The 15,472-nt window shown below is 41.1% G+C and overlaps 4 protein-coding genes across 5 annotated transcripts; all 4 read left to right on the top strand.

The window, feature by feature from the left end:
• Positions 1–6,515, top strand: LOC108808518 (nuclear pore complex protein NUP155). The gene is made up of 13 exons (XM_018580649.2): positions 1–407; positions 557–726; positions 807–933; positions 1,036–1,298; positions 1,440–3,057; positions 3,147–3,359; positions 3,453–3,700; positions 3,934–4,297; positions 4,561–4,754; positions 4,856–5,204; positions 5,386–5,604; positions 5,698–6,023; positions 6,114–6,515. Exons 1-13 carry the CDS (start codon positions 249–251, stop codon positions 6,220–6,222), a joined length of 4,359 nt encoding a protein of 1,452 aa, XP_018436151.1. The 5' UTR covers positions 1–248; the 3' UTR covers positions 6,223–6,515.
• An 826-nt stretch (positions 6,516–7,341) lies between these two features.
• On the top strand, positions 7,342–10,603 carry LOC108813139 (microtubule-associated protein 70-4). Of its 2 annotated transcripts, XM_057007735.1 has the most exons (11): positions 7,342–7,724; positions 7,829–7,914; positions 8,163–8,228; positions 8,316–8,486; positions 8,569–8,739; positions 8,850–9,005; positions 9,095–9,241; positions 9,330–9,401; positions 9,475–9,996; positions 10,075–10,268; positions 10,345–10,603. In XM_057007735.1, exons 1-11 carry the CDS (start codon positions 7,526–7,528, stop codon positions 10,379–10,381), a joined length of 1,821 nt encoding a protein of 606 aa, XP_056863715.1. In that variant the 5' UTR covers positions 7,342–7,525; the 3' UTR covers positions 10,382–10,603. The 2 variants fall into 2 exon arrangements, with proteins under 2 accessions (XP_056863715.1, XP_056863718.1); XM_057007738.1 differs by lacking the exons at positions 7,342–7,724; positions 7,829–7,914 and adding an exon at positions 7,945–8,049.
• An 843-nt stretch (positions 10,604–11,446) lies between these two features.
• LOC108851538 (CRAL-TRIO domain-containing protein YKL091C) lies at positions 11,447–12,962 on the top strand. The gene is made up of 6 exons (XM_018625016.2): positions 11,447–11,637; positions 11,748–12,003; positions 12,133–12,169; positions 12,281–12,398; positions 12,501–12,611; positions 12,713–12,962. The coding sequence occupies exons 1-6, from the start codon at positions 11,566–11,568 to the stop codon at positions 12,854–12,856; spliced, it is 738 nt and encodes a 245-aa protein (XP_018480518.1). The 5' UTR covers positions 11,447–11,565; the 3' UTR covers positions 12,857–12,962.
• Positions 12,963–13,132: 170 nt separating this feature from the next.
• Positions 13,133–15,307, top strand: LOC108851442 (uncharacterized). Its single transcript, XM_018624910.2, has 7 exons — positions 13,133–13,803; positions 13,934–14,020; positions 14,122–14,166; positions 14,246–14,341; positions 14,461–14,562; positions 14,781–14,935; positions 15,033–15,307. Exons 1-7 carry the CDS (start codon positions 13,141–13,143, stop codon positions 15,112–15,114), a joined length of 1,230 nt encoding a protein of 409 aa, XP_018480412.1. The 5' UTR covers positions 13,133–13,140; the 3' UTR covers positions 15,115–15,307.
• Positions 15,308–15,472: the final 165 nt, after the last annotated feature.

Here is a 15,472-nt window from a genome sequence, read left to right as displayed (position 1 = left end):
CTTTTGCTCCCGCACACACTTTCACTTTCCTCCCTCTCCCTCTCCCTCTCCCTCTCCCTCTTCTCCAATCGATTTTTTTCGCTCCCAGATTTGAACCAAAAAAAAGTTCGTACCTTTCTCTTCTTCCCGCTCTCTTTTTGGGGGAGAACCAGCCAAAATCGATCTAGGGTTTCGGGTTCTCTCGCTCCCAAGTATCAACTAGGGTTCTCCGATTCCTTTTTTTCAGTATTGTTCGTTATTCAATCAACATGTCGCAAGACGAGGAGATTGTGATGCGTGACGTGACGAACGCGGGTCTCTGCGTCGGCGACCGCATTGGCCGAGAAGCCGCATCTCAGCTCGATCTAGAAGAAGCTCTAGAAGCTTCCAGATACGCTAGTCATCCCTACTCCACTCATCCCAGAGAGGTTAGCTTCATGAATGGTTTAATTGAAGCAATTAGTTAGTTTGTTGCTATTGGGTTCTTTAATTCGAGCAATTACAAGAAAGGGATATATCGTTGGGATTTGAGCATTGACATATGTGTGTGTGTGTGTGTGTTTTACTTTTGATGCAGTGGCCACCGTTGATTGAAGTGGGTGACACTTGGGAGTTGCCTTCTGTACTTATCGAGAGGTATAATACAGCAGGTGGTGAAGGGACGGCCTTATGTGGAATTTTTCCGGAGATTCGACGGGCTTGGGCTTCCGTTGACAACTCTTTCTTCTTGTGGCGTTTTGACAAGAGGTAAAGTTGCTCTTTTCCTTTAAGTTACATGGGGGGAGTTCAGAGTTTGAGATGTTACTGATAAGCGAGTGTCATATTAGGGATGGGCAGTGTCCTGAGTATAGCGGGGAAGAACAGGCTATTTGTGCGGTTGGATTAGCTAAATGTAGACCTGGAGTTTTTGTTGAAGCTATTCAATATCTTTTGGTGTTGGCCACTCCTGCTGAGGTGACACTTTTTTTTTTCAACCTGATCACAACTTTTTGTTAGTTTTGTGGTATTGTATATAATTTTTCTGAGAGAAAAAAAAAAACTGTGCGTTCCTATCAGTTGGTTCTTGTTGGAGTTTGCTGCATTGAAGGACCTGATGGTAGAGATCCTTATGCTGAGATTTCAGTACAGCCTCTGCCTGACTATACAATATCATCAGATGGAGTAGCCATGACATGCGTTTCATGTACCAATAAAGGGCGTATTTTCATGGCTGGACGTGATGGTCACATATACGAGCTTCTGTATACAACTGGCTCAGGATGGCATAAACGTTGCCGTAAGGTGTGCCTTACTGCAGGTGTTGGTAGTATGATCTCGAGGTACCCATATTCTTTTTGTCTTCTTTTTCCTTCTTTCTGTTCTATTTTATATTTGATTGTGGGATCTAGGACAAAAGCAAGCTTTCATATGTTACTTCTGATCGTTTTTTAAACATTTATCTCCAATTCTGTCAATGTTAGGTGGGTTGTACCAAATGTATTCAAGTTTGGAGCTGTAGATCCTGTTGTGGAGATGGTAATTGATAATGAAAGGCAGATTTTATATGCCCGAACTGAAGAGATGAAACTTCAAGCATATGTCTTTGGGCCGAATGGGGAAGGCCCTCTCAAGATGGTTGCAGAAGAAAGGAATCTGTTAAACCAGAAGGATGTGAGCCAAGGTAATCGACAGTCAGCAGCGGCAGGTCGAGCTAACAAGCCAACTATAGTTAGCATTTCACCATTGTCCATGCTCGAATCCAAGTGGTTGCATCTTGTTGCTTCCTTATCAGATGGTAGGAGGATGTATCTCTCCACCTCTTCGAGTGGAAGTAGTTTCAGTGGGTTCAACAACCACCGCCAGGCTCCGAACTGTTTAAAAGTCGTTTCAACTAGGCCATCTCCTCCACTGGGGGCCGGTGTTGGGCTTGGTTTTGGAGCTGCATCTCTTGCTGGTAGAACTCCGAATGAGGATCTCTCCATGAAGGTTGACACAGCGTTTTATTCTGTTGGAACCCTTGTCCTTTCAGATTCATCCCCACCTGCTATGTCTTCTCTTCTGGTTGTTAGCAAAGATTCGAGCGCGCATTCTCAGGTTGGCGGCACTTCAGGGTCAAGTTCAAGGAGTTCTCGGGCGTTACGGGAAGTAGTCTCGTCCCTACCCATTGAAGGCCGTATGCTTTTTGTAGCAGATGTACTCCCCTCTCCCGATACTGCTGCTACTGTTCAATCATTATACTCAGAACTTGAATACTGTGGACTCGAAGTCTCGGGAGAGTCTTATGAAAAGGCTTGTGGAAAACTCTGGGCCAGAGGTGATCTTTCGACCCAGCATATTTTGCCAAGGAGAAAGATTGTCCTTTTTACCACCATGGGTATGATGGAACTGGTCTTTAATAGGCCTGTTGATATCTTGAGAAGACTTCTGGAATCTAATTCTCCAAGGTCCCTTCTGGAAGATTTCTTCACCCGCTTTGGAGCAGGCGAAGCAGCTGCAATGTGCTTGATGTTGGCTGCTCGGATAATAAATTTTGAAGATTTAATTAGTAACATTGTTGCCGATAAAGCAGCTGAGGCTTTTGAGGATCCGAGAATGGTAGGAATGCCACAATTTGATGGCAGTAGTGGATTGTCAAACACTAGAACAGCAACTGGAGGTTTCAGCATGGGCCAAGTTGTTCAAGAAGCCGAACCCATTTTCTCAGGTGCTCACGAAGGCCTCTGCCTTTGCACGTCAAGATTACTTTTTCCCATATGGGAGCTTTCTGTGATGTCTAAAAAACCAAGTTCTGATACCATGTCTGCGGACGGACTGGTGATTTGTCGACTTTCTACCAGCGCGATGCATATGCTGGAAAGCAAGATTCGATCGTTGGAGAAATTCTTACGATCTAGAAGGAACCAGAGAAGGGGGCTTTATGGATATGTTGCTGGGTTAGGAGGTGTAACTGGCTCCATTTTGTATGGTACTGGTACAGAGTTGGGAGCTACGGAAAGGAATATGGTTAGGAGCTTGTTTGGAGCCTATTCCAATGGAGCCGAATCCGCAAATAAAAGACAGCGCTTGCCATATAGTCCTGCTGAATTGGCTGCCACGGAGGTAATATTTGTTGAATTCTGATAAATCTAGTTTAACTTTCGTCCTCTTCAGTTGGTCCGCTTACTTTAACTAGTCTTTCCCTCCTGCAGGTTAGGGCGATGGAGTGCATTAGGCAGTTGCTTCTCAGATCTGCAGAAGCCCTTTTCCTACTCCAACTTCTTTCTCAACATCATGTTGCCAGATTAGTTCAGGCGCTTGACGCGAACTTAAAACAAGCTTTGGTTCAGTTGACATTCCATCAGTTAGTCTGTTCTGAAGAGGGTGACCAAATTGCAACAAGGCTCATATCTGCCGTCATGGAGGTACCTCTCTTTAAAATTTAGACTAGCCTTAGTTTTCCCTCTTCTTAATTGTTTTGAATGGCTAACTTAAATATGATACTATTGTTTCCCCAGTATTATACTGGCTCTGATGGCAGGGGAACAGTCGACGATATTAGTGGGCGACTACGTGAAGGTTGCCCAAGCTACTTCAAGGAGTCGGATTACAAATTCTTCTTAGCTGTTGAACGCCTTGAAAGAGCTGCTTTAGCTGTAGATGCTGAGGAGAAAGAGAGTGTTGCTAGAGAGGCGTTCAGTTTCTTGAGTAAAGTACCTGGATCTGCTGATCTCAGAACCGTCTGCAAACGTTTTGAGGAATTGAGGTTAGTTTTTCAAAGAATATTCCAAAGTGCTTTCTCAGTGACAGTAAAGCTAGCTTATGATTGGAAAAATCTAGAACTTCGCAGATAAGCATTCACACAAGAGTAGAGTAAAATCATAAATCTAATTCATTATGATGAGACGGTCAGCTTAATGCAGATACATGATGCATGTTTTGTTGCCCTTTCTTCTAATATTTCATTCTTTTGATATACGCTTAAATCATTTTCTACAGGTTCTACGAAGCTGTTGTCTGCTTGCCTTTGCAGAAGGCGCAAGCCCTTGATCCTGATGGCGATGCTTTCAACGACCAAATTGATGCTTCCATCAGAGAACATGCTCTTGCTCAGCGAAAACAATGCTATGAAATTATTGCCAATGCCTTGCGATCTCTAGCTAGTTCCATGCTAGACGAGGCTTCACGTAGACAATATATATGCCAGATCGTTCACCTTGGTGTGCAATCAACTGACAGAGCATTCCGGGAGTACCTATACACGGCCATGATAGAACTTGGTCTTGAAAACGAGCTCCTGGAGTACGGAGGCCCAGATATGATACCTTTTCTACAGAATGCTGGCAGTCATTCTGCATCAGAGGTATGTTATTTATACGCTAGCGGCTACCCCTTCAAATTATTTCTAATGTTATATTATCAGGATTCCTCTCAAATTTTGTAAATAGAAGAGGTATAGGGTTAAATGTTCAAACATTGTCTTCCTGTAACACTGAAATCCTACATAGCTAGAAATTAGCAGCGTCAGTATTCCACTAACTGCAAAAATGAAAACAAATCTGATTTAGCGGTGGACACTGCAACTGTTTTCGAGGACTTATTCATTTTTGTCTTCTTATGCCATAGGTTGGGGTTGTTTCTGGATCATCTCCGCTGGGTCAGTCAGGGACACAGATTTCATCAAATCAAGCAAAATACTTTGATCTACTTGCGAAATACTATGTGTCGAAGAGACAGCATATGCTTGCTGCTCATGTGTTTCTACGGCTTGCAGAAAGACGCGCAATTGTTACAGGGGACAGTCCTACTCTCGAACAAAGGTAAACAATATATCTTGAAAGTTGCCCTAAGTCACACATTACCTTGATACCTTCTACTCTCCCTTTTCTATCTCTGATGGGTTGCTGCCATGTGAATTTAGGCGACAATACCTTAGTCAGGCAGTGTTACAGGCCAAGAATGCAAGTAATAGTGATGGTTTAGTAGGTTCTGCTCAAAGTGCTTGTGATAGTGGGTTGCTTGATCTGCTTGAAGGAAAACTCGCAGTTCTTCAGTTCCAAATTAAGATCAGAGACAAACTTGAAGCTATTGCTTCCGATTTCGAGTCCTCGGTTGCCATGCAGGACTCTGAGCCAGAACTTAATGGTGATTCTAGTGATGATGCCAGCTTAGCAAATGCAGCAAATGAAAAGGCCATGGAGCTCTCCGTGGAACTTAAAAGCATAACGCAGTTGTATAATGAATATGCTGTCCCGTTTGAGCTCTGGGAGGTACGTCTAAAAATCACAAACTATCATATATATATCTTTCAATGTAGTTTCGGACCATTTTTTCGTAGTTTTCAAATGGAAATCATAAGATCAAATTGTTTAACTGGAAAAGATTCAGTGCTAGTATCTTCGGCTCTCTTTATTATTGAGTGTTTGCTTCTCTGGCCTCACTCATATGCAGATCTGTCTGGAAATGCTCTATTTTGCCAACTATTCTGGCGATGCTGACTCAAGCATAATAAGAGAAACATGGGCTAGACTCATGGAGCAAGCTCTTTCACAAGGCGGGATAGCTGAAGCATGTTCAGTGCTCAAGAGAGTGGGATCTCATATATATCCTGGCGATGGAGTTGTTTTACCGCTCGATGTTTTGTGCCTTCACCTCGAGAAAGCTGCACTTGTAAGCTCCTCTCTACTCGTTATGTCGTTTGATTCTTTTCATCAGGTTAAAACTGGATCTGAATACAAACTGTGGTGGATGTGGATTTTACAGGAGAGATCAGAGAGGAATGAAATCGTCGGGGACGAAGACATAGCTCGAGCTCTACTAGCCGCCTGCAAAGGCGCAGCTGAACCTGTGCTCAACGCTTATGACCGTTTATTATCCAATGTAGCCATTGTACCGTCTCCGAATCTAAGAATCCGTCTCCTTGGTTCGGTTCTTGTGGTACTCCTGGAATGGGCAATGTCTGTATTATCAGACAGAATGGGACAGAGTCCAACAAGGTCTTCACTGATATTAGGTGGCTCGTTTGCGCACGAGAACAAAGCCGTTGTTAACCAAGGGGTCCGTGATAAGATCGCAACCGCCGCAAACAGGCAAGTTTCTTTGGCTTATGATCAAAGCTCACTCGTTTTAAATAGTCGGTGTTATCAGATATAATTTTTGTTTTTTATGATAACGGACAGGTATATGACAGAGGTTAGGAGACTGACTCTGCCACCGACGATGACGGAGAGTGTATACGCAGGTTTCAAAAAACTTGACGAGTCTCTTTTAAGTCCATTCTCCTTCTGATTCATCATCACTTTTTCAGTTTTTTTCCTCCCTGTTTGCATCCAATTTCTTCACTTTATAGGTGGCTTTTAGCAGCTTTCTTCTAACTTTAAAACAACTCTTGGGGGGAAAGTTCTCCCCTCTTTAGTCTTGAGAGAGAAATCAAAATACTAAAAGAGAAACAATTTTATTCTGTAATCCCTCTTAAAAATTTGAGGCCTTGTGTCATTTTTATCTGTATTCTGTAATTTTGTTTACCGAGTGTTGTTGGTTATAAATGGCATACCGTACTATTCAAGTTTCTAGTAAGTTTATTGTATATGTATGCTTGACTTCAAAAATGATGTATCAGAAGGTCTTTCTTTGCAAGTGCTTTAGAGCCACCCAATTGCTCACTCACTCAATGAAATAATGATAAACAATTATTGCTAACAATCTTGCAAGGTAAGCAGTTCTCACCCACCGTCGTGTAATATATGTGGATTAGTGAGACGAGACAAAAGAAAAACAATTACACATGCTCAAAAATTAATCTGAGGCTTGATAACAAAAAATCTGATTTAGGAGTAAAGTGGTAAACTGGAATGATGAAACATCATGGTCTCTAGTGATTTGTCGTACATGTGTTTGGACAGAATAGCAAAATGGTCCCTAATAATCTGACAACACATACAAAAAATCAGATGGTCCCTAATCCTTCAATGTAATTATACACCAACCGGTGTTATCCATAAGCTATGCGATAAACTTGATTAAACCTTTGCTAATTTGTGACCATTAAAATAAAACATAAATACTTTTAATAAGGAAAATCGTCCCCTACACACACAAAAAACACTATCTAACCAAAAACACCCCTCTCTCATTTTCTTTATATTTTTCTCTAATCTCTCACTAAAAATTTAATTATCCTTTTTAATGATAATTTGGCAAATAAGCCCAGAAAAGGACAAATACTGTTTCCCGCTAAACAAGCAGACGGTACAATTATATATCTGCGTTAACGAATAAGATCAAAGACGAAGACGACATTAATTAAACAGTAGTACATATATGATGATGATTAAACGTAATTAACAGTGACATCTATCGTTGTCAAGCATAATAACAGTTAAACCTCATTTTTAAATCTCTCTCTCTACTCTCTCTACCAAAAAACTAAAAACCAAAAGTGTTCTTTTCACTCTCGCGATTTTAAAAACCCTAGCAAAGCATTCTAATGAGTTACTACTACTCTTCTCTGCTTCGCGCCGATCTTCCTTCTTAATCATGTTTTGATTTTGGAACTGTGGTGAGGATTTTTTAGATCGGAAAAAAAAAGAAAATGGAGGAAAGAGGAGGATACATGTCACCTTCATTGGCGTCTCATCGGGAAGGAGGAGGAGGAGGAGGAGGAAGCAAAGGCTTGTCGCGACGGAGGCCAATGAGGCCGAGCTTTGATGCTGATAACGAGTTCATTACCTTACTCCACGGCTCCGATCCCGTTAGAATCGAGCTAAATCGTCTCGAGAACGAACTCAGAGGTAACGAGAGTTTGCTGCTGCGTTTTCTCTTAGACGATTTTTGAAATTTGGGTTTTTTTTTTGGGGGATTTTTATCATTCTTGTTTTTTTTTTGAAATTCTCAGACAAGGATAGAGAGTTGTCTGAAGCACAAGCTGAGATCAAAGCATTGAAGTTGTCTGAACGCCAAAGAGAGAAGGCTGTTGAAGAGGTGTTCATTCATCCTCTTAACTTAAAAAAGGCTCCCAACTTTATCATGATTTTGCATAATATCTATACTTCATTTCCTATTGAACCTGAAGATGGAGTAGTTTCTCTGGTTTACTCATCTCATTTTTTATCTCTTGTATGTGATTTCCACTTCAGTTTGATCTTATTTGGCTACTGCTCAACCATCGTATAAGATATGAAAGTATACTGACCTCTCTCTGTTGTTTAATTTTGTGTGTGTTGTTGAAGCTCACCGATGAGCTGGGAAAGATGTCCGGAAAACTCAAACTGGTTGAAAACCTTCTTCAGAGTAAAGTATGTTTTTGTGATATTTCTTTATTCATTTCTTTAATTTTTTATTTCTCTTAGATTCTATTTCTCTCTAACCGTTTGTTGTCACAGAACCTTGAAATCAAGAAAATAAATGAAGAAAAGAAGGCTTCCATGGCAGCTCAGTTTGCAGCAGAAGCCTCTCTTCGTAGGGTTCACGCTGCTCAGAAGGATGATGACATGCCTCCTATTGAAGCCATTCTTGCTCCTTTAGAGGCTGAACTCAAGCTCGCTAGACAAGAGGTATCAATCAGCCTTTCCAAAAACATAGCTTGATATTCATTAGCAGCATTCTCATCTGTTTTTCGCATTATTTGTTTGGTAGATTGCTAAACTTCAAGACGACAACAGATCACTGGATCGCCTTACCAAATCAAAGGAAGCAGCTTTGCTAGACGCCGAAAGGACAGTTCAGTCTGCATTGGCAAAGGCTTCAATGGTTGATGATCTACAGAACAAGAACCAAGAGTTGATGAAACAAATAGAAATTTGTCAGGTATGTCTCTATCATCTCTTTTTTACCTCATTGGATTAGACTAGAGATATCTCCCTTTGCTTACCACGTTAGTGGTCTTCTTTGCTGTTACTACATTGGTTAAAAAATAGGAAGAGAATAGAATTATAGACAAGATGCACAGACAGAAGGTTGCAGAAGTTGAAAAGCTTATGCAGAGTGTGCGGGAGTTAGAAGAAGCTGTTCTTGCTGGTGGTGCAGCCGCAAATGCAGTGAGAGATTACCAGAGGAGATTTCAAGAAATGAATGTAACAACTTCTTTAATAGTTGCCAAACGAACTGTTCTTATCTTTGGTCTTTGTAATTGTGGCTTTTTTTTTGGTATTTTCCTCCTTAGGAAGAGAGAAAAATTCTCGAAAGGGAACTTGCCCGTGCTAAGGTTAATGCAAACAGAGTTGCTACTGTAGTAGCAAACGAGTGGAAAGACTCTAACGACCAAGTGATGCCTGTGAGGCAGTGGCTCGAAGAACGGAGATTCATGCAGGTCTTTGCTTTTTTTGTTCCTTACTTCCCTTGTTGCTATGGTGGTGGCTAACTATAACTGTTGCCGTCTCCTGTTTCTGTCTTGACAGGGAGAAATGCAGCAACTACGTGACAAACTTGCCGTAGCTGACCGAGCTGCAAAATCTGAAGCTCAGCTGAAGGTATAAGAATCATACCTAACGGCACTTTTTTTTTTAATACGGACTTAATTTGGGATTGCTGGTTTATTTACAGGAGAAATTTTTACTGCGGCTTAGAGTGTTGGAAGAGAGTCTAAAGAAGCCTAGCAACAGAGGCGCGCCTGTTGTCCGAAGTTCAAGCACTGGGCCTTCACGAAGACAGTCCCTTGTTGGAGCTGAGCCGAGTTCAAAATATTCATCATCAAATGGTTCTGTGACCAAGAGCAGACCAAGTTCTCAGTCGAGATCATTAACTGCTAGTGCGAGCACTGTATTGAAGCATGCTAAAGGAACCTCTACATCTTTCGATGGGGGAACAAGATCATTGGATAGAAACAAAGTGGTAATGAATAGACCTGGATCGAAGTTTCCTTCGCACCACCAGTCTTCTGAAGGAACCAGCAGAGTCGAGTCGCCTAGCTCAATAAAAGGAGAAGAATCAGATGACAAGTCAACGGATAATAAGGATAGTGTCCCAGGTGTCTTGTACGATTTGCTGCAGAAAGAGGTGATAACATTAAGAAAAGCTGCTCATGAGAAAGATCAAAGCCTCAGAGACAAGGATGATGCTATTGAGGTTTGCTTAGTTTGGGCCTTCTCCTAGCCTTTTTAAGTGAAATGTTTTTGATACTAAAGTCTTTAACATATGTTATAGATGTTGGCGAAGAAGGTTGAAACATTAACAAAGGCGATGGAAGTTGAGGCAAAGAAGATGAGAAGAGAAGTAGCTGTGATGGGGAAAGAAGTTGCTGCCATGCGTGTCGATAAAGGACAGCAAGATAGTAAAACCAGACGTACCTCCTCCATCTCTAAAGGATCGTCAAACACTGCTCAACTGCTTTCTGGAAGGTAACAATATCATATACTATGAGCTTTATATAAAATTATGGCATTTTGTTTTTTACGTGTTTTGGCTATTTGGCAGACTGTCTGGACGAATTGGGATGACAAAGAGCACATAATAACAAGCACAATCAATTCGATCAATAACCGGTTGATCCCTGTTCTTGGACCAAATTGATGAACCATCACTAGGAAGAGGGGTTGGATGTGAAAGCTGTAAGAGAAAAAAACCGGTTTGGTTCGGTGTAAAAAGAAATTGGCTTATGTATTTGCTTATTTTGTTGTGTTGGTGTAAGAGGTAAGGCTTTTGTATTATGTAACATTTTAAGCTTTCAGTGTGATTGTTTGTCTGCTGCCAATATCAAACAAACGAATTAGATCTCAAGAAGGATTCAACCGCAATATAATAGATCGATCTAGAATCACCTTACGAAAACAAATATACTCTACGAAGCAAACCGTCTTTTGAACCACCTAATTTTGAAAAACAAAGATTCACTCGTAGAGCAAACCATCTGTCCCTTGTTCAGTTAGTCAAATATTTGGTAGCCTAATATTTTCTTTTTTTCTAAGAACTGATAACCCAAAACCAAATCTGGCAAGAAAGAGAATTGATCACAATTTAACTGAACGTAACCACATAAATTGAACCGGTCCCGTATCATTCACCGGTTAGCGTAACCACCTATGCTATTTCCTCAGGCTGCTCTAGGAATGTAACCAACAAACTATGCTTAACTATTAGTTTTGGGAACATTTAAAAAACTTTGGCGCCTTAATGCACACTATTTAATTTTAGTACTGATTTATTTATTCTTTAACTTTTCTCTCATGCCTGCCTAGGACAAAACTTTTGTCAAAACGTTTTAACGACTTTTAGTTTCCAAAAGAAGCAACTAAAAACATGTGTAGATATAATTAAGATTCAGGATTTAGTAGTAAAGTCATGGAACTAATCACATGTATAATCTTTCAAGGCAATAAAATAAAAGTCAAAGAGAGAAAGACCTTCAACTTCCAGCTGTCTGTTTTCTTTTTGCTGTGAACCGGGGTAATGATACAAACAAGTAAACCATCCTCTATGGCCCTGCCCTGTCCAGTCTTTTTTGATATTTTTTCAGGCTTCTGTCAACATCAAAACATAAAAGCTATTTACTTTTCAACTGACTTATTCGTATGTGTGTACTAGGTCTAGTTTGTACATCAACAACCCAACACACAAAAGGCTGTCTCTCTTTCTCTCCCTCTTTATTATCTTTGCAGAAAAGCCTTTAGAGTTCTGAGGATCTGAGAGCCAAACACAATGGAGGAAAGTCAAGAACTTGCTTTGACCCAGTTGAGAACATCGGTCGAGAAACTCTCTTCTTCCACAGAGGTAATATAAAGTCCGAAACAACTTGTTGGTGTTCTTTTTAGCCATTCTAATCCATATCAAAAAATATCTGATTGTTTTTTGTTTTGTTATGTTGTTTCCTACTCTGTAAGGGATATGAGAAACCAACGTTGATGAGGTTCCTGGTGGCAAGATCAATGAATCCAGACAAGGCAGCAAAGATGTTTGTAGACTGGCAAAAGTGGAGAGCCTCCATGGTTCCTCCAAATGGGATCCCAGACTCAGAAGTGAGAGATGAGTTGGAGTTCGGAAAGATCTGTCTTCAGGGTCCAACCAAATCCGGACACCCTTTGGTGCTTGTCTTATGCTCCAAGCATTTTCCTGCCAAGAATGCAGTTAACTTCAAGAGTAATCACTTTTCACTCTGTTAAAAGACTTTTTTTTTATATCAGCATTCATGTTCTCTTGTTATTGAGTAGTTTCATTTCGAGTCAGTGGATTCTTGAGACTAATCTTTTCATGTCTTTGGTGTTGCAGAGTTTGTTGTTTATGTACTAGACAAAACAATAGCAAGGTGTTTGTTTACACATCAGTTAAAACCAAAAACATTTTAAAACGCAAATATTCCGGTTCCTTGATTGTATTACAATTGTTTTTCTTTTTGGTTCGTTCATATGGGTTTCAGTGGCATCAAAGACAAAGAAGTAGGAGATGAGAAGTTAGTAGCCGTTTTCGATCTTGCTAACATTACATACAAGAACCTTGATGCTCGTGGACTAATCACCAGCTTTCAGTTCTTACAAGTAACCCATCTACTCTTCCTCTCTTCAAAAAAATATTTTAGACCACAACCGAACAAACTCGCATCTTGTTTTAAAATCTTGGAACATGTTTTGTTTCTCCAGTCTTACTACCCGGAACGCCTTGCAAAATGCTACATGTTGCATATGCCTGGATTCTTCGTGTCCGTTTGGAGATTCGTCTGCCGTTTTCTAGAGAAATCTACTCAAGAAAAGGTCTAAATCTTTAACCATTTCCTGATGATGTACCTTATCTCCACTCCACAGGTTCTTGAAAAAAAATCTCAGAACGTTAACCTTTTGTTGTTGTTGTATAGATTGTGATAGTAACGGATGGAGAAGAAGAGATAAAATTCAAAGAAGAGATCGGAGTAGATGCCTTGCCGGAAGAATATGGTGGCCGAGCTAAACTCACACTAATCCAAGATGTTCTTCTTCCTCAGACTGCTCCACAAATGTGAACAAGCCAAAACAATAACCATGTTTAACTCTTCTTGAGAAGCAATTATAAAACACTAAACCCTGCTTTAATCCATTATTATTAAATTTCAGTACTGCTTTACTCTTTCTGTTCTGTAATGATTAGAACAAAAATATCATCGTTACAACTTTTCTACTTAAAAGGTTCCCAAAAGAATCAATGAAAATACATGAGCCTGCTATTTCATGTTTTGAAGTACAAAGCGCGTGTCGTTCTAAACAACTATATTTAACAAGCCTGCTGTTTTTAGTTTTTGAAGAGCATATGAAAATGAATAGTACTCCGAAGTCTCAAACTTTCGTCTCTATCCAGCGCCGCCGCCAAAACCTCTCTCCGTCTCTCTCCCTTCTCCTCGCGACGGCGACAATGGCGACATTCACCCATCAAACCCCACAGACCCATTTCCTCTCCAAACTCCCTCTCAGACCTAAACCCAGAGCCATCTCCGCAAGAGTCAAAATGTCTCTCCAGGAATCCGCCCCCTCCCTCGCCGTCGTCGGCGTCACCGGCGCCGTCGGGCAAGAGTTCCTCTCCGTCCTAACCGACCGAGACTTCCCTTACAGCTCCGTCAAGATGCTCGCCTCCAAACGCTCCGCCGGGAAACGCGTCGCCTTCGACGGGCGCGAGTACACGGTGGAGGAGCTCACGGCGGAGAGCTTCGACGGCGTGGACATCGCGCTGTTCAGCGCCGGGGGATCCATAAGCAAGGAGTTCGGGCCGGCGGCGGCGGAGAGAGGAACGATCGTCGTCGACAACAGCTCCGCGTTTCGGATGGTCGAAGGCGTCCCGCTCGTGATACCCGAAGTGAACCCCGAGGCGATGAATGGGATTAAAGTCGGGAACGGTAAAGGGGCGTTGATTGCGAACCCTAATTGCTCCACTATTATATGTTTGATGGCTGTTACGCCTCTTCATCGTCACGCAAAGGTTCGGTCTTTTTGGCTTATTCTTTTATGGAAAGGTTGGATCTTTGGAGTTTGCATGCAGACGTTTGGGATGGTAAAAGTCTGCATCTTTGTGTTTTTTTGCGATAACGATCTTTGTTGGGTTTCAATAGGTGAAGAGGATGGTGGTTAGTACGTATCAAGCAGCTAGTGGTGCAGGTGCTGCAGCTATGGAGGAGCTTGTGCAGCAGACCCGCGAGGTTTGGTTTCTATTTAGTCATATCCATTTGACTTTGGTTTGGTCTTAATGATTGTGCTGAGTAGTGATTCTGCTTCTTCTTTTGGATTGGGGTTGTTTAAGGTTTTAGCGGGCAGACCGCCGACTTGTAAAATCTTCGGGCAGCAGGTTGATACTTAATTTGGTTATAGAATTATAATTTCAATTTTTTTGATTCTGAGTTGTGATGGTTGTATGTTTTCTACAGTATGCATTTAATCTGTTTTCACATAACGCTCCGATTACTGAGAATGGTTACAACGAGGAGGAGGTAAAACTAGTTAAAGAAACAAGGAAGATCTGGGTGAGTGTGTTTTACATAAAGAGCTACTACATCTACATATTTACTTCACTGTGATCTTTTTTTTCTTCAAAATGTTGGTTGTGTTTAAGAGGCTCTTTTACCTTTCTTGCTCTTGGCAGAATGACACAGAAGTAAAAGTAACAGCGACGTGTATACGTGTTCCGGTTATGCGTGCTCATGCAGAGAGTGTGAATCTACAGTTTGAGAATCCCCTCGATGAGGTAATAATATTACACGTTAAACCCATTTTGCTGCTAAATTTGTTATTCAATTCAATAGTCATTTGAAGCATTAGTTTCTTTTAAGTTTGTATGCTTGGATAGTTCTATAAGGTATCAGCGTTAGTAGGCAGAGTTAAGTTAAAATAGGTTCTGTGAAGAAGAAAGAATCTTATCATCAGGTTTATATTATAACGGTATTTGTAACTGTATCTTAACAGAACACAGCAAGGGAGTTGTTGAAGAAAGCACCTGGAGTTTATATCATAGACGACCGCTCATCTAACACCTTCCCTACTCCACTTGATGTCTCTAACAAAGACGATGTCGCCGTTGGTAGGATCAGGCGAGACGTGTCTCAAGATGGCAATTACGGGTAACTCAAAAAAAGCTTCACTCTTATTTACTATTGAACCGATTGAGATTTTTTCTTTTTCCATTTGGTTAATAATAAAACTATATGTGAATTTCAGACTGGACATATTCGTATGTGGAGATCAAATACGCAAAGGAGCTGCTCTCAATGCTGTTCAGATCGCTGAGATGCTTCTCTGATTTCGTTTTCGCCTTACTTGGCATGACATCTCTGTATCAGACTTTGTCTCTTTTTTTTTGTGTCCCTGTTTGGACCAGTTTTTGTTACTTTTTCATACACGAATTGTCCCTGGAAATCATCCCTACGCTTTGAACATTACCAGTTTCCGGTTCGAACCAGTACCGTTTGATCAATGGAAGATTCAATTTATCAGGTGGGTCTTCAGAAGTTCAGATTGCTTTTAAAATAGACCTAGTCACAGAGGATCTCTGGTCCCTCAATTATTCTACGCACTAACCAAGTCAAGTCACCAATAGACCCCACATTGTCCTTCCTTTTCGCTTTGTAGTTTAGTTAGCCCGTACGATTGCGAATATT

This window comes from Raphanus sativus, chromosome 1 (assembly GCF_000801105.2).
Source record: "Raphanus sativus cultivar WK10039 chromosome 1, ASM80110v3, whole genome shotgun sequence".
NCBI lineage: Eukaryota > Viridiplantae > Streptophyta > Magnoliopsida > Brassicales > Brassicaceae > Raphanus > Raphanus sativus.
The sequence above is the reverse complement of the archived record's forward strand: the minus strand, read 5'-3'. Positions and strand labels throughout refer to the sequence as shown.